This window comes from Eucyclogobius newberryi, unplaced genomic scaffold (genome assembly GCF_026437365.1).
Source record: "Eucyclogobius newberryi isolate DKJ021-1_F unplaced genomic scaffold, fEucNew1.0.hap1 SCAF_15, whole genome shotgun sequence".
NCBI lineage: Eukaryota > Metazoa > Chordata > Actinopteri > Gobiiformes > Gobiidae > Eucyclogobius > Eucyclogobius newberryi.
Window position 1 is genome coordinate 575,857 of NW_027315779.1, and position 24,758 is coordinate 600,614.

General features: G+C 43.5%; 1 protein-coding gene across 1 annotated transcript in view; it reads right to left on the reverse strand.

Annotated features, from left to right (window-relative positions):
• stk32a (serine/threonine kinase 32A) overlaps positions 1-22,230 on the reverse strand; it is a 127,337-nt gene extending 105,107 nt beyond the window's left edge. Inside the window, exons 1-2 of the mRNA XM_072445474.1 lie at positions 22,171-22,230; positions 8,460-8,515 (exon numbers count right to left, since the gene is read on the reverse strand). Coding sequence (XP_072301575.1) covers positions 8,460-8,515; positions 22,171-22,222 — 108 coding nt within the window. The 5' untranslated portion in view covers positions 22,223-22,230. The remainder of the gene's footprint in view (positions 1-8,459; positions 8,516-22,170) is intronic.
• Between the last annotated feature and the right edge of the window lie 2,528 nt (positions 22,231-24,758).

The following is a 24,758-nucleotide window of genomic DNA, read 5'->3' on the forward strand; positions in this document are numbered from 1 at the left end:
CTTTGAAATGCCTTGTGTACAAATTGTGCTCTACAAATAAACTTGCCTAATAAACTTGTACTGCCTTGAAACTAAACTTCTAAAATGATTCAAAGCCATATTTATGGTGATGCATGTTTTGCGAGTGGTCCAGCTTCATCCACTTTCATAAATGCTCTGAGCGTCACACCTGGAGTTACTTTCCATATTCATTCTCTTGATTGGAGCGTCTGATTAGCAGCACATTTAGGTAAAGCAAACGTGTCACGAATGGAGAGACTCGTCCCTTCGTCGACGCCGCCTCGGCTGTCGATGGCGATGCTCGGCGCGTGAATGAGGCGTGAATGAGGCGTGAATGAGGCGTGATTAGTGCGCGGCGAGGCTCAGATCCACGCACAGCTGCAGGGGTTAATCAGAGCCTACAACATGTGGCGCTCGTGATGAGGCTTAAGAGGACGCATTCTGAAGAGGAGGAAACATGATGAGGCTTAAGAGGACGCATTCTGAAGAGGAGGAAACGTGATGAGGCTTAAGAGAACGCACTCTGAAGAGGAGGAAACGTGATGAGGCTTAAGAGAACGCACTCTGAAGAGGAGGAAACGTGATGAAGCTTAAGAGGACGCACTCTGAAGAGGAGGAAACGTGATGAGGCTCAAGAGAACGCATTCTGAAGAGGAGGAAACATGATGAGGCTTAAGAGAACGCACTCTGAAGAGGAGGAAACGTGATGAGGCTTAAGAGAACGCACTCTGAAGAGGAGGAAACATGATGAGGCTTAAGAGGACGCATTCTGAAGAGGAGGAAACATGATGAAGCTTAAGAGAACGCACTCTGAAGAGGAGGAAACGTGATGAAGCTTAAGAGAACGCACTCTGAAGAGGAGGAAACATGATGAGGCTTAAGAGGACGCATTCTGAAGAGGAGGAAACGTGATGAGGCTTAAGAGAACGCACTCTGAAGAGGAGGAAACGTGATGAAGCTTAAGAGAACGCACTCTGAAGAGGAGGAAACATGATAAGGCTTAAGAGGACGCATTCTGAAGAGGAGGAAACGTGATGAGGCTTAAGAGGACGCATTCTGAAGAGGAGGAAACGTGATGAGGCTTAAGAGAACGCACTCTGAAGAGGAGGAAACGTGATGAGGCTTAAGAGAACGCACTCTGAAGAGGAGGAAACGTGATGAGGCTTAAGAGAACGCACTCTGAAGAGGAGGAAACGTGATGAGGCTCAAGAGAACGCACTCTGAAGAGGAGGAAATGTGATGAGGCTTAAGAGAACGCACTCTGAAGAAGAGGAAACGTGATGAGGCTCAAGAGAACGCACTCTGAAGAGGAGGAAACGTGATGAGGCTTAAGAGGACGCATTCTGAAGAGGAGGAAACATGATGAGGCTTAAGAGAACGCACTCTGAAGAGGAGGAAACATGATGAGGCTCAAGAGAACGCATTCTGAAGAGGAGGAAACGTGATGAGGCTCAAGAGAACGCACACTAAAGAGGAGGAAACGTGATGAAGCTTAAGAGAACGCACTCTGAAGAGGAGGAAATGTGATGAGGCTTAAGAGAACGCACTCTGAAGAGGAGGAAACGTGATGAGGCTCAAGAGAACGCACTCTGAAGAGGAGGAAACGTGATGAAGCTTAAGAGAACGCACTCTGAAGAGGAGGAAACGTGATGAAGCTTAAGAGAACGCACTCTGAAGAAGAGGAAACGTGATGAGGCTCAAGAGAACGCACTCTGAAGAGGAGGAAACATGATGAGGCTTAAGAGAACGCATTCTGAAGAGGAGGAAACATGATGAGGCTTAAGAGAACGCACTCTGAAGAGGAGGAAACATGATGAAGCTTAAGAGAACGCACTCTGAAGAGGAGGAAACGTGATGAGGCTCAAGAGAACGCACTCTGAAGAGGAGGAAACATGATGAGGCTTAAGAGAACGCATTCTGAAGAGGAGGAAACGTGATGAGGCTCAAGAGAACGCACTCTGAAGAGGAGGAAACGTGATGAGGCTTAAGAGAACGCACACTAAAGAGGAGGAAACGTGATGAAGCTTAAGAGAACGCACTCTGAAGAGGAGGAAACGTGATGAAGCTTAAGAGAACGCACTCTGAAGAGGAGGAAACGTGATGAGGCTCAAGAGAACGCACTCTGAAGAGGAGGAAACGTGATGAGGCTTAAGAGAACGCACTCTGAAGAGGAGGAAACGTGATGAGGCTCAAGAGAACGCACTCTGAAGAGGAGGAAATGTGATGAGGCTTAAGAGAACGCACTCTGAAGAGGAGGAAACGTGATGAGGCTTAAGAGAACGCACTCTGAAGAGGAGGAAACGTGATGAAGCTTAAGAGAACGCACTCTGAAGAGGAGGAAACGTGATGAGGCTTAAGAGAACGCATTCTGAAGAGGAGGAAACGTGATGAGGCTCAAGAGAACGCATTCTGAAGAGGAGGAAACGTGATGAAGCTTAAGAGAACGCACTCTGAAGAGGAGGAAACGTGATGAGGCTTAAGAGAACGCATTCTGAAGAGGAGGAAACGTGATGAGGCTTAAGAGAACGCACTCTGAAGAGGAGGAAACGTGATGAAGCTTAAGAGAACGCACTCTGAAGAGGAGGAAACGTGATGAGGCTTAAGAGAACGCATTCTGAAGAGGAGGAAACGTGATGAGGCTCAAGAGAACGCACTCTGAAGAGGAGGAAACGTGATGAAGCTTAAGAGAACGCACTCTGAAGAGGAGGAAACATGATGAGGCTCAAGAGAACGCACTCTGAAGAGGAGGAAACGTGATGAGGCTCAAGAGAACGCACTCTGAAGAGGAGGAAACATGATGAGGCTTAAGAGAACGCATTCTGAAGAGGAGGAAACGTGATGAGGCTCAAGAGAACGCACTCTGAAGAGGAGGAAACGTGATGAAGCTTAAGAGAACGCACTCTGAAGAGGAGGAAACGTGATGAGGCTTAAGAGAACGCACACTAAAGAGGAGGAAACGTGATGAAGCTTAAGAGAACGCACTCTGAAGAGGAGGAAACGTGATGAAGCTTAAGAGAACGCACTCTGAAGAGGAGGAAACGTGATGAGGCTCAAGAGAACGCACTCTGAAGAGGAGGAAACGTGATGAAGCTTAAGAGAACGCATTCTGAAGAGGAGGAAACGTGATGAGGCTTAAGAGAACGCACTCTGAAGAGGAGGAAACATGATGAAGCTCAAGAGAACGCATTCTGAAGAGGAGGAAACGTGATGAGGCTTAAGAGGACGCATTCTGAAGAGGAGGAAACGTGATGAGGCTCAAGAGAACGCACTCTGAAGAGGAGGAAACGTGATGAAGCTTAAGAGAACGCACTCTGAAGAGGAGGAAACGTGATGAGGCTTAAGAGAACGCACTCTGAAGAGGAGGAAACGTGATGAAGCTTAAGAGAACGCACTCTGAAGAGGAGGAAACGTGATGAAGCTCAAGAGAACGCACTCTGAAGAGGAGGAAACGTGATGAAGCTTAAGAGAACGCACTCTGAAGAGGAGGAAACGTGATGAGGCTCAAGAGAACGCACTCTGAAGAGGAGGAAACGTGATGAGGCTCAAGAGAACGCACTCTGAAGAGGAGGAAACGTGATGAAGCTTAAGAGAACGCACTCTGAAGAGGAGGAAACATGCCACAAACGCACCGGAGAAATGTTAGACTGAAGGTAATGATAAAGACCATTTGGTTCTATTGATATTTGGATTGCGCTATAATCAATGCTACTTTTGTTGACAAATGTATCATTTATAGACCCGGTTTAGACCTTGTTTAGACCCGGTTTAGATCTCGTTCAGACCCGGTTTAGACCCGGTTTAGATCTCGTTCAGACCCGGTTTAGACCTTGTTTAGACCCGGTTTAGATCTCGTTCAGACCCGGTTTAGATCTCGTTCAGACCCGGTTTAGACCTTGTTTGGACCCGTTTTAGACCTTGTTTAGACCCGATTTAGATCTCGTTCAGACCCGGTTTAGACCTTGTTTAGACCCGGTTTAGACCTTGTTTAGACCCGGTTTAGACCTTGTTTAGACCCGGTTTAGATCTCGTTCAGACCCGGTTTAGATCTCGTTCAGACCCGGTTTAGATCTCGTTCAGACCCGGTTTAGATCTTGTTCAGACCCGGTTTAGACCTTGTTTAGACCCGGTTTAGATCTCGTTCAGACCCGGTTTAGATCTTGTTCAGACCCGGTTTGGATCTTGGTCTGGTCTTGAACAGAAGAACTCGTTGTATGTAAATGCAGCGTAAGTGACAGAGGCATAAATGTTCACGATGTACGAGTGTTTTCATGTGTAAATTAAACACGCACACAACAGCTCGTCGCCGCGGACAACACAGCTAAACAAAGAGCCATATGTTTAGTGACCTCCGGATATGAACAGAGATTACCGTCGCCGCTGTGTATAGAACGCAATCGTAACGCAATCTGTCATCACAAAGGACACACGGGGAAGCGCTTCAGACCGAAAATACAAGTAAACACAAGCTACAGCGAGGAAAACCCACTTCTTCTGCGCTGCGTGTTTCGAGACGTTCAGAACTATTACTGTAGCGCAAAGATGGAAAGAAATTCACTCTCATCGTGGACGGACCGGCCGCAAACGTGTCCAGGACTGAAGCATGTCCAACGTGTCCAGGACTGAAGCGTGTCCAGGACTGAAGCGTGTCCAACGTGTCCAGGACTGAAGCGTGTCCGGAACTGAAGCGTGTCCAACGTGTCCAGGACTGAAGCGTGTCCAGGACTGAAGCGTGTCCAACGTGTCCAGGACTGAAGCGTGTCCAGGACTGAAGCGTGTCCGGAACTGAAGCGTGTCCAACGTGTCCAGGACTGAAGCGTGTCCGGAACTGAAGCGTGTCCAACGTGTCCAGGACTGAAGCGTGTCCAGGACTGAAGCGTGTCCAACGTGTCCAGGACTGAAGCGTGTCCAGGACTGAAGCGTGTCCAACGTGTCCAGGACTGAAGCGTGTCCAGGACTGAAGCGTGTCCAGGACTGAAGCGTGTCCAACGTGTCCAGGACTGAAGCGTGTCCAGGACTGAAGCGTGTCCAGGACTGAAGCGTGTCCGGAACTGAAGCGTGTCCAACGTGTCCAGGACTGAAGCGTGTCCAGGACTGAAGCGTGTCCGGAACTGAAGCGTGTCCAACGTGTCCAGGACTGAAGCGTGTCCAGGACTGAAGCGTGTCCAGGACTGAAGCGTGTCCGGAACTGAAGCGTGTCCAACGTGTCCAGGACTGAAGCGTGTCCAGGACTGAAGCGCGTCCGGGACTGAAGCGTGTCCAGGACTGAAGCGTGTCCGGAACTGAAGCGTGTCCAACGTGTCCAGGACTGAAGCGCGTCCGGGACTGAAGCGTGTCCAGGACTGAAGCGTGTCCAGGACTGAAGCGTGTCCAGGACTGAAGCGTGTCCAACGTGTCCAGGACTGAAGCGTGTCCAGGACTGAAGCGTGTCCAGGACTGAAGCGTGTCCAGGACTGAAGCGTGTCCAACGTGTCCAGGACTGAAGCGTGTCCAGGACTGAAGCGTGTCCAGGACTGAAGCGTGTCCAACGTGTCCAGGACTGAAGCGTGTCCAGGACTGAAGCGTGTCCAGGACTGAAGCGTGTCCAACGTGTCCAGGACTGAAGCGTGTCCAGGACTGAAGCGTGTCCAACGTGTCCAGGACTGAAGAGTGTCCAGGACTGAAGCGTGTCCAGGACTGAAGCGTGTCCAGGACTGAAGCGTGTCCAACGTGTCCAGGACTGAAGCGTGTCCAGGACTGAAGCGTGTCCAGGACTGAAGCGTGTCCAGGACTGAAGCGTGTCCAACGTGTCCAGGACTGAAGCGTGTCCAGGACTGAAGCGTGTCCAGGACTGAAGCGTGTCCAGGACTGAAGCGTGTCCAACGTGTCCAGGACTGAAGCGTGTCCAGGACTGAAGCGTGTCCAGGACTGAAGCGTGTCCAACGTGTCCAGGACTGAAGCGTGTCCAGGACTGAAGCGTGTCCAGGACTGAAGCGTGTCCAGGACTGAAGCGTGTCCAACGTGTCCAGGACTGAAGCGTGTCCAGGACTGAAGCGTGTCCAGGACTGAAGCGTGTCCAGGACTGAAGCGTGTCCAACGTGTCCAGGACTGAAGCGTGTCCAGGACTGAAGCGTGTCCAGGACTGAAGCGTGTCCAGGACTGAAGCGTGTCCAACGTGTCCAGGACTGAAGCGTGTCCAGGACTGAAGCGTGTCCAGGACTGAAGCGTGTCCAACGTGTCCAGGACTGAAGCGTGTCCAGGACTGAAGCGTGTCCAGGACTGAAGCGTGTCCAGGACTGAAGCGTGTCCAACGTGTCCAGGACTGAAGCGTGTCCAGGACTGAAGCGTGTCCAGGACTGAAGCGTGTCCGGGACTGAAGCGTGTCCAACGTGTCCAGGACTGAAGCGTGTCCAGGACTGAAGCGTGTCCAGGACTGAAGCGTGTCCAGGACTGAAGCGTGTCCAACGTGTCCAGGACTGAAGCGTGTCCAGGACTGAAGCGTGTCCAGGACTGAAGCGTGTCCAGGACTGAAGCGTGTCCAGGACTGAAGCGTGTCCAACGTGTCCAGGACTGAAGCGTGTCCAGGACTGAAGCGTGTCTAGGACTGAAGCGTGTCCAGGACTGAAGCGTGTCCAACGTGTCCAGGACTGAAGCGTGTCCAGGACTAAAGCGTGTCCAGGACTGAAGCGTGTCCAACGTGTCCAGGACTGAAGCGTGTCCAGGACTGAAGCGTGTCCAGGACTGAAGCGTGTCCAGGACTGAAGCGTGTCCAGGACTGAAGCGTGTCCAACGTGTCCAGGACTGAAGCGTGTCCAGGACTGAAGCGTGTCCAGGACTGAAGCGTGTCCAACGTGTCCAGGACTGAAGCGTGTCCAGGACTGAAGCGTGTCCAGGACTGAAGCGTGTCCGGGACTGAAGCGTGTCCAATGTGTCCAGGACTGAAGCGTGTCCAGGACTGAAGCGTGTCCAGGACTGAAGCGTGTCCAGGACTGAAGCGTGTCCAACGTGTCCAGGACTGAAGAGTGTCCAGGACTGAAGCGTGTCCAGGACTGAAGCGTGTCCAGGACTGAAGCGTGTCCAACGTGTCCAGGACTGAAGCGTGTCCAGGACTGAAGCGTGTCCAGGACTGAAGCGTGTCCAACGTGTCCAGGACTGAAGCGTGTCCAGGACTGAAGCGTGTCCAGGACTGAAGCGTGTCCAGGACTGAAGCGTGTCCAACGTGTCCAGGACTGAAGCGTGTCCAGGACTGAAGCGTGTCCAGGACTGAAGCGTGTCCGGGACTGAAGCGTGTCCAACGTGTCCAGGACTGAAGCGTGTCCAGGACTGAAGCGTGTCCAGGACTGAAGCGTGTCCAGGACTGAAGCGTGTCCAGGACTGAAGCGTGTCCAACGTGTCCAGGACTGAAGCGTGTCCAGGACTGAAGCGTGTCCAGGACTGAAGCGTGTCCAGGACTGAAGCGTGTCCAACGTGTCCAGGACTGAAGCGTGTCCAGGACTGAAGCGTGTCCAGGACTGAAGCGTGTCCAGGACTGAAGCGTGTCCAGGACTGAAGCGTGTCCAACGTGTCCAGGACTGAAGCGTGTCCAGGACTGAAGCGTGTCCAGGACTGAAGCGTGTCCAGGACTGAAGCGTGTCCAGGACTGAAGCGTGTCCAGGACTGAAGCGTGTCCGGGACTGAAGCGTGTCCAACGTGTCCAGGACTGAAGAGTGTCCAGGACTGAAGCGTGTCCAGGACTGAAGCGTGTCCAGGACTGAAGCGTGTCCAACGTGTCCAGGACTGAAGCGTGTCCAGGACTGAAGCGTGTCCAGGACTGAAGCGTGTCCAGGACTGAAGCGTGTCCAGGACTGAAGCGTGTCCAACGTGTCCAGGACTGAAGCGTGTCCAGGACTGAAGCGTGTCCAGGACTGAAGCGTGTCTGGGACTGAAGCGTGTCCAACGTGTCCAGAATTAATACAGACTAAAAATTACAGTTAAAATCGAAGTTGGCTGATGTCACCGTTGATTATCCAGGATGTGTTTTTCCAAGTTTCGAGTGAAGTTATTAATATCTACAGACAATTTCAGACGATCTGCCAGTTTATTCCACCGTTTAAGGAGGTGAAGCAGGATTATTAAGGATTTTGAAAAGAGTTCTTAGATTTGAAAATAAGATAAAATTGTCAAAACTAAGCATTTTGTATTTGCTAAGAATGTTGCAACGGTGATGACCAAGTGTTTTATTGTCAATTGCCTTTAAAACTTTGGTTATAGAGACTTATATTTAAGTATTGACATTTTCTGCAGTTGTTCTTCTATGTTATTTGCACAATTTAAATCTGTGCTCATTAAAAGCTTCATTACAGAATAAAATAAATTAAATACACTTTTTAATACATTTTTAAATCAAACTAATGAATTGGTAAAATAATAATACAATATATACATCTGACGGACAACATTAGAATACGTCTGATCGCTCACGTAAAAAAGAAAGATGTATTTACCTTTCCAAAGCTGCCTTTCCCGATGGCCCGTAATATCTGGAAGTGGTCAAAGTTGACTGTGGGAGAAAAAAGATGAAATAAGATATAATTAAAGGCTGTTTGACCTTATAAAGTACAAACTGTGAGAACAGAAAGAGAAATTAAATCAATCAAGAAGATATAATACTTAATAGCTGCATTAATATGTATTCTGTGATGGAATTCACCTTGATTTGTGTTTTATTATAGTGTAAAAAACACAACGTAGGATTAATGCAGCTTTATATGTCGGTTTAAGCATTAGTGATTCATTTATTACACATTAGAGAAGGAAAGAGTCACATTTAGATTTATGTTAACACTAATTCTGTGCAGTTTGAAGCATCATTTTCATTATCAAATACAACAATATATTAAATCTGATTTTAGAAAACTACTCTGAATACCACCAAAAGAATACGCTGGAATACAGTTACTCCAAGTGTGTGTTTGCAGTACTTTCAACACAGAGAGAGTCAAAGCTCATTCGTACTTGAGACAAAGAAACGTCAGTTAATGGTTTTACTGTTTGATATGTTTGTGGTAAAGGATTTAGATCGTCCACAGCAGAAAGGATGAACGTGATGAACAGTTTTTGGAGTGACTCTTGAGTTATTATAATAGTATTCATGGGTTTCTGCTTCCCGGCGTACGCAACATCTCACAGACTTTTCCCCCTTTCAGACGACGTAACGTTTTGTTTGAAAGTGTTCATCGCTGTGGTTCTGATTTCTCATCATCTGAAATCCATCGATGGCACTTTTTAAAAACGAGTTCAAAAGTGCTTCACGACGTCTCGTAAGTGCAGTTTGGGTCAGAGTCTGAACAGTCGTGAGACGTTTCGCCACTTATCGTTTCAATAATTCATGCGTGTGTTTATTCTTTAGTGGGGAAAAAGCAGCTGTATGGATTACAACAGTGAAGATTACGCTCAAGACTGTGATAAAAACAGACTAAATATGAAAACGAAAACATGAAACGGGCCTGAATAAACCAGAAGACGACTCCTCCATAAAAACTGATGAAAATTGCAAGACGGAAAAGTGCTGAACCTGATTTGTATTGTCTGGAAATACGAGAAAAGCACAACTACCGTATTTTCTGGACTATAAGTCGCACCGGAGTATAAGTCGCAGCAGCCAAAAAAGTCATAATATAGAAGAAAAAAACATATACGTTGCACTGGAGGATGAAATGCAGTTGCAAGTGTGAAAATAACAAATAATATCACATATAAGTCGGGGCGGAGTACAAGTATATAAGTATAAATATAAGTATAAGTCGCACCCCGGCCAAAACTATGAAAAACTGTGTAACTTGTAGTCCGGAAAATACGGTTCGCAGCAGTATTCTTGACTTCCTCTCATATTATGCCGGTAAATCAAGTAAATAAGCGCTTTTCACCACTTTCAGAGGCCAGAGCGAGTTTTGCCGTCACAAAAGTGCCAACGACACTTCTTGGTTTTATTAAAATGCTCAAATTTGATGCAAAACATACACAGCGGTCTCATTTTGACCTTCAACACAATGAATGATAAACTTTTCCTCAGTTACATGGGAAAATGGGTAGAGCCACTTTAAGTATAATGTAAGTTCAGTTATAAATAAAGCAAACATGTGAATGCAAGACTTTAGCTACCTTGATTCAAATTAAAAGAACTATTCTATTTTCAAATACACAAATAAAATAAACGGACTAGAACAATACAAAAAAAGAAAGAAAAAATAACCTATTTGTATTTTTTAATGAAAATAAATACATTAAAATAAATAATAAAAAATAAAATGAAAAATAAAATGAAAAATAATCAAATAAAATAAATAAAATAAATAAAATAAATAAAATAAATAAAATAAATAAAATAAGATTAAATAAGATAAATAAAATAAAATAAATCAAATTCAATTAAATCAAAATAATGTAGGTATCGCGTCCATTGCGAACTTTTACGATATATTGCGCAGCTCTAGTGACGACAAAAATGCCAATTTAACTCAACGTGGTCCCTTTAAACGTCCCCGGAGTGAAGAGGAGATGTTTGGAGGAGGAAGACTATTTCCACAGCCTATTTCCAACAGTGCATTTCTTGGTGACAAACGGCGGCGGATAAACACTTAAGTTCGGGTTCACTGCGAGGTCGAGCTCCGTTCAGCCACATCTTTAAGGCACAAGGGCAATTCTCATCAGTCAAACCAGCGTCACTTACACTCACATTACAGTACATTACTCAGGACGGGTGTGACCTCTGACCTTTGACAACCACATGCTTTTATAGCTCCAGAAAACAGTTGTTATTTGTGAGAGATCCGAGCTGCCTCCAGGACAACAGATTGTACGTTAATTAAAAAATACTCTTTACTTCATGTTTACTCTCTGTGCTTTTATGTTTCATGTATAGAACCCAATGGAGATCTTAAATGTTTCACTTGGCGTTAATCTAAACGTTTTCTGACTCTATAGTGTGATAAATAATCCGTATTTACCGCTAGTTGTTCCATGTCACTTTTGTTGACTGTTTTATTTTTCATTCTGATTCTCATCTCTGTGGAGAGTTTTGACTTTAAGGCGTGCGCTCTCCAGCTCTATAATCACTGTCATTTGTAAATATTGTTTTCAATTCTTGAGAGAATAAGATCAGAGATGATAAATGTAACAGAACTTATTCAAATAGATGAAATAATCCAACTTCATAAACAAGACCGTTGGTACACAAACAAGACATCTAAAAGGTCTAAAAGTCTGCAAAATGACATCAAAAATATGATTTTATACAACTTGAACAAAAAAATCAATCTGTTAGAAATAAATAAAAGCAATACATTAGATCAAATAAAATACAACAGCATGTATAAAGCATGAAATATATAATTGGATAGATTGATAAATAGATAATGCTCCACTCCATGCCATTTTGCTTTACTTTTTTGTGTGCGCATGATCTCGAGACAATATTCAGACGACATTCTCACAAATGATCAGGAATGTGCCAAAATGTGTCTTTAAATGTCTTGAATGAGGCTCAAGTATCGCACAACGTGAATGGAACCTCAAATTAAACACAAAAGGACCGAAATATCACTTTACCAGAGGCTTCTGTCGCTTTATGTGCTAATTTCAATAGTTTTAATTAAAAATGATGCACACTTGATATTCTTTATAATTATAATAATTATCAGTTTTTTTAACAAAGTCTGGTAAATTTGTCAATTTTCTTTCTTTCCATGTTTATATTTTTCCATTTTCAAATTTAGTCCGAATGTAATTCTTTCAATTTTTTGAAGACCAGTTATAATGTCAGTCCACGTATCCATTTATTGAGTCCATTGCAGTGGTTTTGAGGCCCAAATACATCATTCCGAAATCAATTTTATCAATCCTTCAACTACTACTACTTCTACTACAACTGCAACAAGTATCATCGCTTCAACAGTTACCACAACTCCTAATACACGAGAAAACTTTTTAAAACATATTTCTACACAGCATAATTATAATTAAAACACATTTCCAAAACGCAAATCGTCTGAGCAACAACAACCCAATGACTTTGACTTTTCCCAATGTAAAATCCTGATCTAAAACCGCCGCCGCTTTTGTCTTCCTCGGCTCTGGTCCGAATCGCTCACATTCATCTCTGTAACGGCTGGATGCTGCTGTTTGTGTCCCGGCTGCCATGGCGACCAGAGACACGGTATCTCTCTGTCCCCGCTGTTCCTACGGCGATGGAGCACCTGATGCCCCGATGGTTGAAAGGAACATAAAAACACAAACTCTCCATCTCCTGCTGCAGCCGCACGCGCTTCAGGACGATCGGGTTTGTTTTATTCACATTGGACTTTTCAGCACGATCAAAGCGGTAATTAGGGCGGCAACGATTAATTGAACTAATAACGACTAGTCGACTATTAAAATAATCAAGATTGTATTTTAATAATCATGATCTGGACAATACAGAGTGAAAAGCACTTGTTTGCATTATTAAAGCAATGTAAATATTCTCTCTTTTGAAGCCTTAAGTCACCATATTACAAAATGTATTTGGTTAATAGTAATAAATAGTTTTAATCTCAATATGCTACAGGAATGATTCATGACTAGTCGACTACTGGTAATCAAAAAAATGATCGCTGACAAGTCGACTGGTAAAATGTAGTAGTAAAATGATCGTTAGTCGCAGCCCTAGTGGTCATGAAGGACGGCAACTAAAACTAAACATTATACTTTGATTTAAGGTGAAACGTTTTGATGTGTTGTTCAGAGCAGTGTCTCCCTCACTCCCCCCGATATGTCCCCGATATGTCCCCGATATGTCCCCGATATGTCCCCGATATGTCCCCGAATCATGAACTAAAACTTCCAAGAACGACATGGAAGCTGCACTTTCCAGACGGCTCGTCCATCAAACGGCGCTCGTGTGTGTGTACACACTGTACACACTGTACACACTGTACACACTGTACACACTGTACACACGTGTGTACACACTGTACACACTGTACACACGTGTACACACTGTACACACTGTACACACGTGTACACACTGTACACACTGTACACACGTGTACACACATGTGTACAGTGTGTACAGTGTGTACAGTGTGTGTGTACACACTGTACACACGTGTACACACATGTGTACAGTGTGTACAGTGTGTACAGTGTGTACAGTGTGTACACACGTGTGTACACGTGTGTACACACTGTACACACGTGTACACACGTGTGTACACGTGTGTACACACTGTACACACGTGTACACACATGTGTACAGTGTGTACAGTGTGTACAGTGTGTACAGTGTGTACACACGTGTGTACACGTGTGTACAGTGTGTACAGTGTGTACACGTGTGTACAGTGTGTACACACTGTACACACGTGTACACCGTACACACGCGCGGCCCACGCGCGGAGGTTTGCCCAGAGTTATGGCAGATATATTGGATCTGACAGTTCATGTTATGGTCTGTTAGTCACGTATCTCACTTCCTCTTTTCTCACCGTGTGTTTCACTGTGTTTACTCAAGCTCTGGGTTTATGAATATTGTTCCACCTCATGATGTAAAAGCTCTGGGTTTATGAATATGGTTCCACCTCATGATATATTTATGCAAAATATCAATTGTTCATCAAACGAATAAAAATGATGAGGTTCATTATTTGTGGGAATCTCCTTATGGATATTTATGATAAAAAGTGACTTTGATGGTAATTTATTAATTATTTTAAGAATAAATCATGATGTTGAAGTGTTTTGACATATTCACTGTTTTTATGTTTAAAATGATTGAATTCAATTTTAGTTTTATTCATTTTACTAAAATACTTTTAGGCTAGTTTTAGATTCAGTCAATATGTAGTCAATTTATAGTTTTTTATATATTTGATGAGAATATTAGTACTTTAGATGACCAAAATATCCAGTTTTTTATTTTAGTCCTAGTTTCAGTTCATGAAAATACATGTAATTTTATTCTTTATGATAACTTATTATAATATGATAAATATGACATTGACGAACATATTTTAGTCGACAACTTCATATTAAGTTTGTGCAAGAAATGTGTTAAAATGATGATAGAAGAACCTTTTTAGTCTGATTATAAAAGGTCTTTTAATTTAAGGTTGTCGGGCTTGGGGTCGTAGATAAGTGCAGGGACAAAAGGGCGGGGCCACTTTTGTGAGCCGGTCCCAAGTCGGGCCCTCGGGTCAAATCACTCTCAGCGTTGCACAATGAGTCGAAAAGCATCAGGATTATGCAATAGGAATATATATATAACCAATTAAATACGTACGACCGAACAGTATTTTGAAGATACGTGTGCAATAGTAGCATCAAGTGTGTGTTAGCTAAACCCAGAAACGACGCAAAAAGCAATAAATAAAAAGAAAAGTAGCTTGCGTTGTAACTTTTTGTGTTGCATTTTACAGTTCATTTACCACACATACGTCAACCAAATAAATTACAAGAACGTTTTAGCCGTATTTTCTGAATTGTAAGTCGCACCAGCCAAAAAATGCATAAAAGAGAAGAAAAAAAACATATATAAGTCGCACTGGAGTATAAGTCGCAGACATTTCATCTTGAAATGCAATTTAAAATAATAACAGATTAGAGAACATGGTGAATAGGTGTACGTATGCTAACGCTAACACCTTCAGCTATATGACGTATGCTAACGCTAACACCTTCAGCTACATGACGTATGCTAACGCTAACACCTTCAGCTACATGACGTATGCTAACGCTAACACCTTCAGCTACATGACGTATGCTAACGCTAACACCTTCAGCTACATGACGTATGCTAACGCTAACACCTTCAGCTACATGACGTATGCTAACGCTAACACCTTCAACTACATGACGTACGCTAACGCTAACACCTTCAGCTACATGACGTATGCTAACACTAACACCTTCAGCTACATGACGTATGCTAACGCTAACACCTTCAGCTACATGACGTATGCTAACGCTAACACCTTCAGCTACATGACGTATGCTAACGCTAACACCTTCAGCTACATGACGTATGCTAACGCTAACACCTTCAGCTACATGAGGCACAGACAGAACTGTGGTAAGTGTCTGGTATGTTAACGTAACATATGAACAGTTATTCAGATAACTATAGCATAAAGAACATGCTAACAAGTTTAGCAAAGCATCAGTTTTACCCCAAATCACTAAATCCACTGAATTCTTCTTCCTCTGTGTCACTTCTAAACAACTCCACAAACTCCAGAGGAAGAGGAAGTGCAGATTCTTCTTCTGCGTCGCTCAGAGCCTAGAGCGCCCTCTTGTGGTTATCAGTGTGAAAATAATGAATAATATCACATAAGTCGCACCCCGACCAAAACTAGGTAAAAAAAGTGTGACTTATAGTCCGGAATATACAGAAAGTGCAGAACTTTGAGACAAACATCAGTCCACTACTTAGAACACACTGTATCTATTGCAAACTTGTAAGGATGTCTCTGTACTTTGGGGTGAGAGCTGATTGGCCGTGCGTTGCCGGTCCGCCCCGCTTCACTTAGCAGTCCGAAAAACCTGTTCTAAAGCTGTATAAAAACGTATACATGTGAATACTAGCGACGAGGCATTGCGAGAGCGAGGAAAACAATGGAGGTAGATTCAAATACTTTGATCTTTTACCCTTTGGTCGCCCGGCTTTAACACGGCGGACCCCCCCCCACCACCACCACCACCACCACCACCACCACCACCACAAACGTCATGTAGTGCCTTTAAAGCGATATAAAGTGATGGATGTGTGAGCGTGAAACGTAGATTAGCGCCGCAGACACGGGGACAGCGGGTCTGAGGCGGCTCCTGTCAATCTCCCTGACACAGGCTAATTAAGTTGGATTTCGTGCTGCTCGGCTCCTCTTCTGGTTTTCTCCCTGTCAAACTGTGGGGCGTGTCCGTTTTCCATCCACGTCATCAGTCCAGTGTTGCCTCCTCGCCGGCTTTCGCCCGTAGTAGGCACATATACGTGTCTTTACTGCACCTTAACGCTATAATTCTGCCTCTGTCATTCAGAAAGACCAGCCTAGCACTAGCATGTCGTGTTCTCCTTAGTTCACGTTTTTACTTTGCAGCGTGCCTAAAAAATACTCCTCGCTGTTAAACTAAACGTGTGACTCAGAATTTAAATGAGTGAACGCTCACTGATCAAACGAGAAGGTGCTTGATTTTCCAAGTAAAGGCGGTTGACACATGATAAATTAAGTATTTTTCAGGCTGAATACTTCTGTGTGAATGATTTATTTCATTAAAAGTGTATTTTTTGGCCTGGTCGTCACATTTAATCAACTTATCGTTCAATAACTGGAGCTGGAACAGTATTTCTAGACTATTTTGTGCGGCTTTTCTTTGCACTAATAAAGACTTTCAGCAGTAGAGGGTTGAATAATTAACATAAGCCTTATACATGACACTAACTAACTACTTTTTATTAATTACAGCTCATGCTTTTTACGATATGGTTCATTTGGAATAGAGTTTAAAGGGATTTTCAGGTTACTATGTATGTGGCATAAAATCAATTCAATATCATAGTCTATTATTTTATAGTTTTATAGTTTATTATATAGTGAAAAGAAAAATATTTCAGATTTTACTAAACATTTGTGCCTATTTGTCCCCAGTTTTGTAAAGGTTATAATTGCACTTCCTGGTTGGACATGGGCAGCAAATATGACACAGGTAGAGGTCATTCCACAACTGTTACCTGGCAACCACACTGTAAACAAGAGCCAAAATCCATATAAATGTACACGACACTTATGATTTGACAAACAATGACCCCATATAACACCTGAAAAGTGTGTCGGTGTCGCACACTGATGACATCACAGAGGGATTCTCGGCTCTACTTCCTGTCATTTGAAACGTTCATTTTTCGAGACGCCTTCACAAACTGCAACTTAACGCAAACTATGGTCCATGTTTACAGCGCGTTCTCGCCCATCAAACTGAGTCATCATTAGAAAAACGAAATATAGACTTTAAACGTGATGTAAAGTCGTCTGAACCCCAACGTAACGTAGTGTGTGTGTGTGTGTGTGTATGTGTGTAGGTGAGTGTGTGTGTATGTGCGAGTGTGTGTATGTGTGTGTGTGTGTGTGTTCGTGTGTGTTCGTGTGTGTGTGTGTGTGTGTGTGTATGTGTGTAGGTGAGTGTGTGTGTATGTGCGAGTGTGTGTATGTGTGTGTGTGTGTGTGTTCGTGTGTGTTCGTGTGTGTGTGTGTGTGTGTGTGTGTTCGTGTGTGTTCGTGTGTGTGTGTGTGTGTATGTGTGTAGGTGAGTGTGTGTGTATGTGTGTGTGTGTGTGTGTGTTCGTGTGTGTTTGTGTGTGTGTGTGTGTGTGTGTTCGTGTGTGTTCGTGTGTGTGTGTGTGTGTGTGTGTGTGTGTTCGTGTGTGTTCGTGTGTGTTCGTGTGTGTGTGTGTGTGTGTGTGTTCGTGTGTGTTCGTGTGTGTGTGTGTGTGTGTGTGTTCGTGTGTGTTCGTGTGTGTGTGTGTGTGTGTGTGTGTATGTGTGTATGTGTGTAGGTGAGTGTGTGTATGTGCAAGTGTGTGTATGTGTGTGTGTGTTCGTGTGTGTGTAGGTGAGTGTGTGTATATGTGAGAGTGTGTGTGTGTGTTCGTGTGTATATGTGAGTGTGTGTATATGTGTGTTTGTGTTTGTTTGTTTGTGTGTGTGTGTGTGTTTCTCTTTCTCCGAATAGCCTGAAACTCACTGAAGGGCCCTGTGACGCGGGGACACCATCCGGCTCTTGTGGTTGCCCCGGCGACCGGAACACAAACCCTCAGGGCATTTCTCGGCGACTTTGTGAACGAGCGACGCTGGCTGCTGCAAACGGGCCTCGTCCATAACACGCGTATCCCGGATTACGTGAGTGGAAAAGCGGAGCCGTGCATTAGCACACGTCGCCCTTCGGGGGCAGCGACGTGCCCGGACACGCCCACACCCAGATGCCCTGCCTGATCTGTCTATCAGAGGCGGTAGTGTATCCAAGAATGAAAGTTACTGCTAAATAATATTACACAAACTAATATCTGGGCTCTGTATTATTTACTGTATTTTCCGCACTATAAGTCGCACCTTTTTTTCCATAGTTTTGGCCGGGGTGCGACTTATACTTATATTTATAGTTATATACATATACTTATACTCCAGTGCGACTTATATATGTTTTTTTCTTCTCTATTATGCATTTTTTTGGCTGGTATGTATATTTTTCAAAACATGAAATAAAGCAGTATTTTAAGGTGCACTATATTACTTTTCTGGTTGTTCATTCTCTGATTGTGGAGGCAAAAACACGGAGGCTGAAGTGAACGCCGCCCACAGCCGCACAATAACTGAAGAGAACCAGGTTTAAAGCCCCATGTTTCCTCTGACCTAAACTGAAGCGACACAAAGTCATTCAGAGCCACTGTAACTGCGGCTCAGCGTCAATCGGGCTTATTTAAAATTCAGTCATTTACTTATTTATACATTTATATTCCAGGGAAACTTTGGGAACTGGTCTGTTAAAACTGTGAATGAAATAAGTACATTTGAAAGAGAAACTCCTTATTTGTTTTACCTATGAACCATGACTTAAAATAATATGCTTTCAGTTAAGTAAACAATTATTCGAGAGGCATATCATTGTAATAAATAAATCAAACACAGCTTTAAGCCAAGAAAAAATAAAACGCGTTGACTAGTAAATAAACTATGGATTACGCCATTACTAAAATACTCAATACCTGCAGCGCTGAACTTATCCATCTCCATGGAGACAAGCAGATGACGCCACAGCCCAAATAAGATCTGCGGAGAGGCCACCTTGCACAGAGTTAAAAGAGTAAGAATATTTTTCCCGGATTTTTCTCACATTTTAGCGTTGACGTTGAAATCCCTGACGATGATAACTTCAAAGACATAAGAGCTCCACCAAGACAAGCGGAAAAGTGACTCAGTGCTCCTTTAACACAACCAGTTAATCACAATCAAACCCAAGCAGGACATTGCTTCAGGTCAATGATATCAGATTGAAGAAGAGTCTTATTGTGAAAGATGTAAAAAACCTGGAGGAGCAGGACGTCCCGGTGCCACTTCAGAATGGAAAAACACCTGTATCGCGTTTCTTCAGAGCAGCAGGTGACAACGGGGAAAAGTGGAGTGATAACGGCGGCGGCGGGACAGAAACCCCCGGCCCGACCCGAGAGGGGGAGTCCCGGCCTCACTGAAGGGGGGGTTCACTGAGGGGGGGTTCAATGTGTCCGGTGTCTATCAAGACACGACTCCCCTCAGGACCACTGTTGTTCACCAGCGGGCTATTCACGCACCGCAGTAACGACGCGGAAAATACTCCAGATGATGTAGTTTCCAAAAAGCCGTAACAGCGCAGTACGTTTTCATAACTCGACAATATTTGGACGATAAAATCCAACAGAAATGTGCTGCAATATTGGCTGATGGCACTAAACTGTCAACACACAAAACAAAAAAACATAGAAATGAACATTAAAAGCAGAATTATCGGTCTATTTTATTGTAATCTGCTCCTTTATTTGGGCAGCTTTTTTTAAAGGAGCACTGTGTAACTTGTCCAGATCTGGGTCTGCCATCTGCTTGGTCCATGGACAATACTGCGTCGGCTGGAATGTCCCGCGCTACGGCATTAAACCTACTTCTTTTGACTTCACACAATGTTTCAGTGTCATTCTCGCAGTGAGCAGACTCGCCTCGCCATAGATCTGATCTGTAACTTGGCCCGGTGGCGTCACTCGCTTGTCTCCACGACGACATAAGTTTAACGCCACAGTGTGAAATATTCCGGGCAAGTGAAAAGCAGGTGATGTTACATAATGCACCTTTAACTGTTCATTCAGGACTATAATATATTCGATGTGTTTGTGTATATCTCCAAATAACAATGACAATACACATATTTTTTAACTATATATCCTTGCTAATCATGAGTAAATAATTAAATATCTCGTCTTGAGGTAACATAGCATTGTGGCTAACTGTGACACTGACGCATTTAGCATATTTCATACTTTTAAAACGCAATAACCGCAGAGAAAATACTGACATATTATTACGCCAAAACGAGAATAACAATATTCCATAAGACTTACCTCATGCGTATAATCCTCACAAATGATTATATTTCCGACACAATCCGACGCAACAATCTCTTTTTGATTAAAAAAATACTCTGCGGACAAAGCCACAAGCACAGAACGGTAAACAAACGTACTCGTATTTAAAGTACTGCACTATGAGTAAGAAGTATTTCACCTTTAAATCAGTCAATCCTCATCTCATTTAGTCCTTTTGTTTGAAGTATTTATGTAGTAATAGAAGCAACAGCATGTCTAACAGCAGTACAAAGTAATTATAGTTGTAGCAGACTAGTATTAGTATAAATATGTCTACTTGCTACCACTAAATGTGATAATATGCAGTATTAGTAGCAGTAATATTAGTTTTGTTCCACTGCAAACCGCTGACGTCTCATGATTGTTCTGTGATAAAACGGTGAAAATATGAACTATAAATCTCCTTTTTCTTTACAACTCGTGTGATATCTCAGTATAAATATTACGCTCCTCTGATCTTTCCCATCGATTACTAATAAACATGATAATAAACATTAAAAAAGCATGGAGAGGACTGTTCTTCTTTGTGCTGCTGACTCATCAAGCGTCTGCTCCTTATTACGTCTTACAGTAAAAACATCTGAGAATTATAAAAACAATGAGGAAAACCAATGAAATAAAGTGTTTGTCATCAGTGACTACAGATTATTATGCATTATTATTACGCATTATTAGTATGCGTGGGCCAGGGGTGTGAAAAGGGTCCATAGTTGACTCTAAACTTTACAATTAAGATTGAAATTAAGATTGAAATGAGACAAATTGTTGCTGAATAGTTTGTGTAAGACAGTGAAGTCGTCATCATAAAGAAACTACAGTTGTTTTGTGTTCAGAAGTACATAAAAAATATGTTTTAAGTATGATTGTGGGATAGGATCGAGTTTGAAATTGGACTGTGGTAGAAAAAGTTATTAAAAAAAAAAAAAAAATCTCTTTTCAAAGCTTTAAAATGTGTTCCTAAAACAATTTCTATTCATTGCAAAAAAATGATGATGATAATAAAAATAAAAATAAATAATTATAATACATAATGAAATAAAATATAAACATAATTATAATACAAAATTGAATTAAAAAATTAAAAAAAATATATGAAATAGAATAAAAAAAATATTAAAAAAATAATAATACAAAATGAAATAAAAATAATCATATTAATATAAAATGAACAAAAATCTAAAAATAAATCTAAATTCATTTCATTTTTTCTTCCCTTAGAATGCATCATGTTCATGGAATCACTCTGTTTTCAGATTATGAACAGACCAAATTCACGAGGCTGGTGTTGTGAATATGACAGGATTTATAATTGTTTACAGTAATATTCAGTGACAACAGTTGACTCTTTTCACACTAAAGTCTTATTATTGTGTCATTCTCTGTGAATTTGAAGTCAAATGATCCAAAAACACAGCGGCAACAAAACAAGTGCCACAGCTGGAGACGCGTTCATGAGGAAAGTGTCAAAGTTTCAACAGAGAAACTACAAACTCATCACCAAATGCAAGTTTTAAATGTTCAATTTTAAAACAGACACAGGTACAAAGCAGCAAATCTGAAAGTCGACTATAAAAAAAACTATTTTCATCTCGCAAATACCCGGATATTAATCAACACTACAACAGATATTTAATAATTCAACAAGCCAAATAACACGTCCATCAATACTGAGAAAAAGGAAAGAAAAAAAGACACATTTTAAATAAGTACAAGACCACATGGTAGTAAAAATAAAAATAATACTAGAAATAATCATAAAACTACTCTTATTTTGCGTAATAAATGGCTGCTTGATCCAAGATAAAAAGAGTATTGGACATTTTAATGACTTAATCAAAGATAAGTGACATTTCTCATTTAAAGTTGAGAGTTTTCTTTTCAGTTTAACAGTTGAAATATGATTCCACGTCCTCTGTCTAAACTAAAATCAAGGGTAACAGTCCACCACTTGTCCACTTGTCCCGATAACCGTAAACCTCCCGTAACAACACATTGAAAACCGCCCCGCCCCCCCGGTTCCTCACCTTCGCCCGTCTCCTCGGTGACCGGGGGCTTGCTGGACTGTCCGATGCCCATGGCTGCTGCTCCTGCTGCTCCTGCTGCTCCTGCTGCTCCTGCGTCGTCAGTGTTGGCCCCTCTCGCTCTGCTGGGACAGTGTCATAGCCCGTTCGGCCCCTCTCCTCCTCCTCCTCCTCCTCCTCTTCGTCTCCTCACTCGGGCTCCTCACGTGTCCCCCCAATGTGCTGACTGGAACCTGGTCCTTCAGCACTTCACCTTGACACACATTACTCCAGCGCGGCGGAGGCGACGGCGACGGCGGAGGCGACGGCGGAGGCGACGGCGGAGGCGACGGCGGAGGCGACGGCGGAGGCGACGGCGGAGCGGGCACAACGGGGGGGTTTTGTTGTTGTCGAGGCAGGATTTTTCAAGTAGTTTTTTTTTGTTTTTTTTGTTTTGTAAAGAGGGAGTCGAGATGAGGATGTCGGTCAGCTGGTCGGTCGGACGGACTAACCCTCTGTTAACTGAGCGTGCAACCTGTGAGCAAAGGCAGGAAAACATGACACCGATGATGAGGAGGAGGAGGAGGAGGAAGAGGAGGAGGAGAGAGAGAGAGAGAAGGTTTAGATATTAGTGCATAGAGAAAAAACAAGTCTCACTGTGCTACTACAATATACTGTATTTTCCGGTCTATAAAACGCACTTTGTTTCATAGTTTTGGCCGGGGTGCGACTGATACTTATATTTATACTTATATACTTATACTCCGGAGCGACTTATATGCGATATTATTTGTTATTTACACACTTGCAACCGCATTTCATACTCTCATGTGTGTTTTTTTCTTCCCTATTAAGCACTTTTTGTCTGGTGCGACTTATACTCCGGACAATACGTTAATTCACTTCTTCTTCTTTTTTTTACTCAGAATCTTGAATATTTCACAATCGACAACATTTGAGCAGAGAAAAAAGGCCTTCCGCAACCTTGATCCCGTCAGAGGAACAAAACACTGCGATATTCAATTATTTTATGAGTTTTGAGGATTTTAAAGCGCTGGTTAAGGACTATCTGCAGTGTTTTACATGATTTTATCTCCTGTTGTGCGCGCGTGTACATGTGTTTTTATGTAGGTGTTCATCTTTATTGCATGATTTATTGGCATTTTATTCGGATATCCTGGGTTTGTTTCGTCTAAAACGTGATGATTCTTCCTTTACTGCGCATGAATAAATGAAATGAAATACAGCCTTGACCCTTTATGAGCTCATGATGTAAACATAACCAAGAAGCACGTGGGGCGGTCATTATGATTCATTTCTTCTTCTTCTTCTTCTCCTTCTGAGAACTCGTGGTCATCCAAGCTCAATTCAATACGAAACATTATATACAGTACATTTTGATCTAGGAAAACACGCAGCGCGGACACGATATTAGCCTTCAGACACTGAAATCACTGACAAATTATAACGAGAGTTTGCGTTTTAGTGTTCCATGTCATCTCTATTGAAATTAAAGCTAACGTATCTATAGAGACGATAAAGAGTTAGATGTATTGAGGAGTAAACTTGGCAGGAGACGTTCAGGAAGGGCTCGAACAAGAAGAGATAAGTCATATTATTGAAAGTTATCCCTACAATTTCTGCATTTATCACCTCTTTTCCATTTCCCCGCGTCCTCCCCGTGTCTGCCATTCCCTCTCCGCTGTAAATGTGACATATGATCAATCCCCCCCCCGCGCTTTACATTAAACGGGCTCTCCAAGGCGTCCCATGCCATCATTTATGACACTTCTCCTCTTTTATTTCATCCCATTCCTCCACAAATACACATCATCTTTACACGTCGATGCGGCCCGCGCAGTCTCAGGTAAAACCAAGAGGATTTATAATAATAACCAGGCTTTATTGCTCTTTGATGACATGTCTGGGCTGGACAAAGTTGAAGCCTTCATTCAAAGTGCCAGAAGCTTTTATTCCATGACCGTCATTATCATAAGGTCGACGTGAATAATACTAAAGTCTCTGGATGAAATGACAGATGCAATAACGAGAATAAAGAACCCGCAGTGAGGACGTCTTTCTTTTCTTTCTTTGCTTTTTGAAGCCAAAACACGGACGGAATAGAAAGTAGCTCCCGCACTGTCCTCTTCTGCACGCGCCTCTGCGGGACAGCGGGGTGAGGACATGCGGGGTGAGGACAGCGGGGTGAGGACATGCGGGGTGAGGACATGCGGGGTGAGGACAGCGGGGTGAGGACATGCGGGGTGAGGACATGCGGGGTGAGGACATGCGGGGTGAGGACATGCGGGGTGAGGACATGCGGGGTGAGGACAGCGGGGTGAGGACATGCGGGGTGAGGACAGCGGGGTGAGGACAGCGGGGTGAGGACATGCGGGGTGAGGACATGCGGGGTGAGGACATGCGGGGTGAGGACATGCGGGGTGAGGACAGCGGGGTGAGGACATGCGGGGTGAGGACATGCGGGGTGAGGACATGCGGGGTGAGGACATGCGGGGTGAGGACATGCGGGGTGAGGACATGCGGGGTGAGGACATGCGGGGTGAGGACAGCGGGGTGAGGACATGCGGGGTGAGGACAGCGGGGTGAGGACA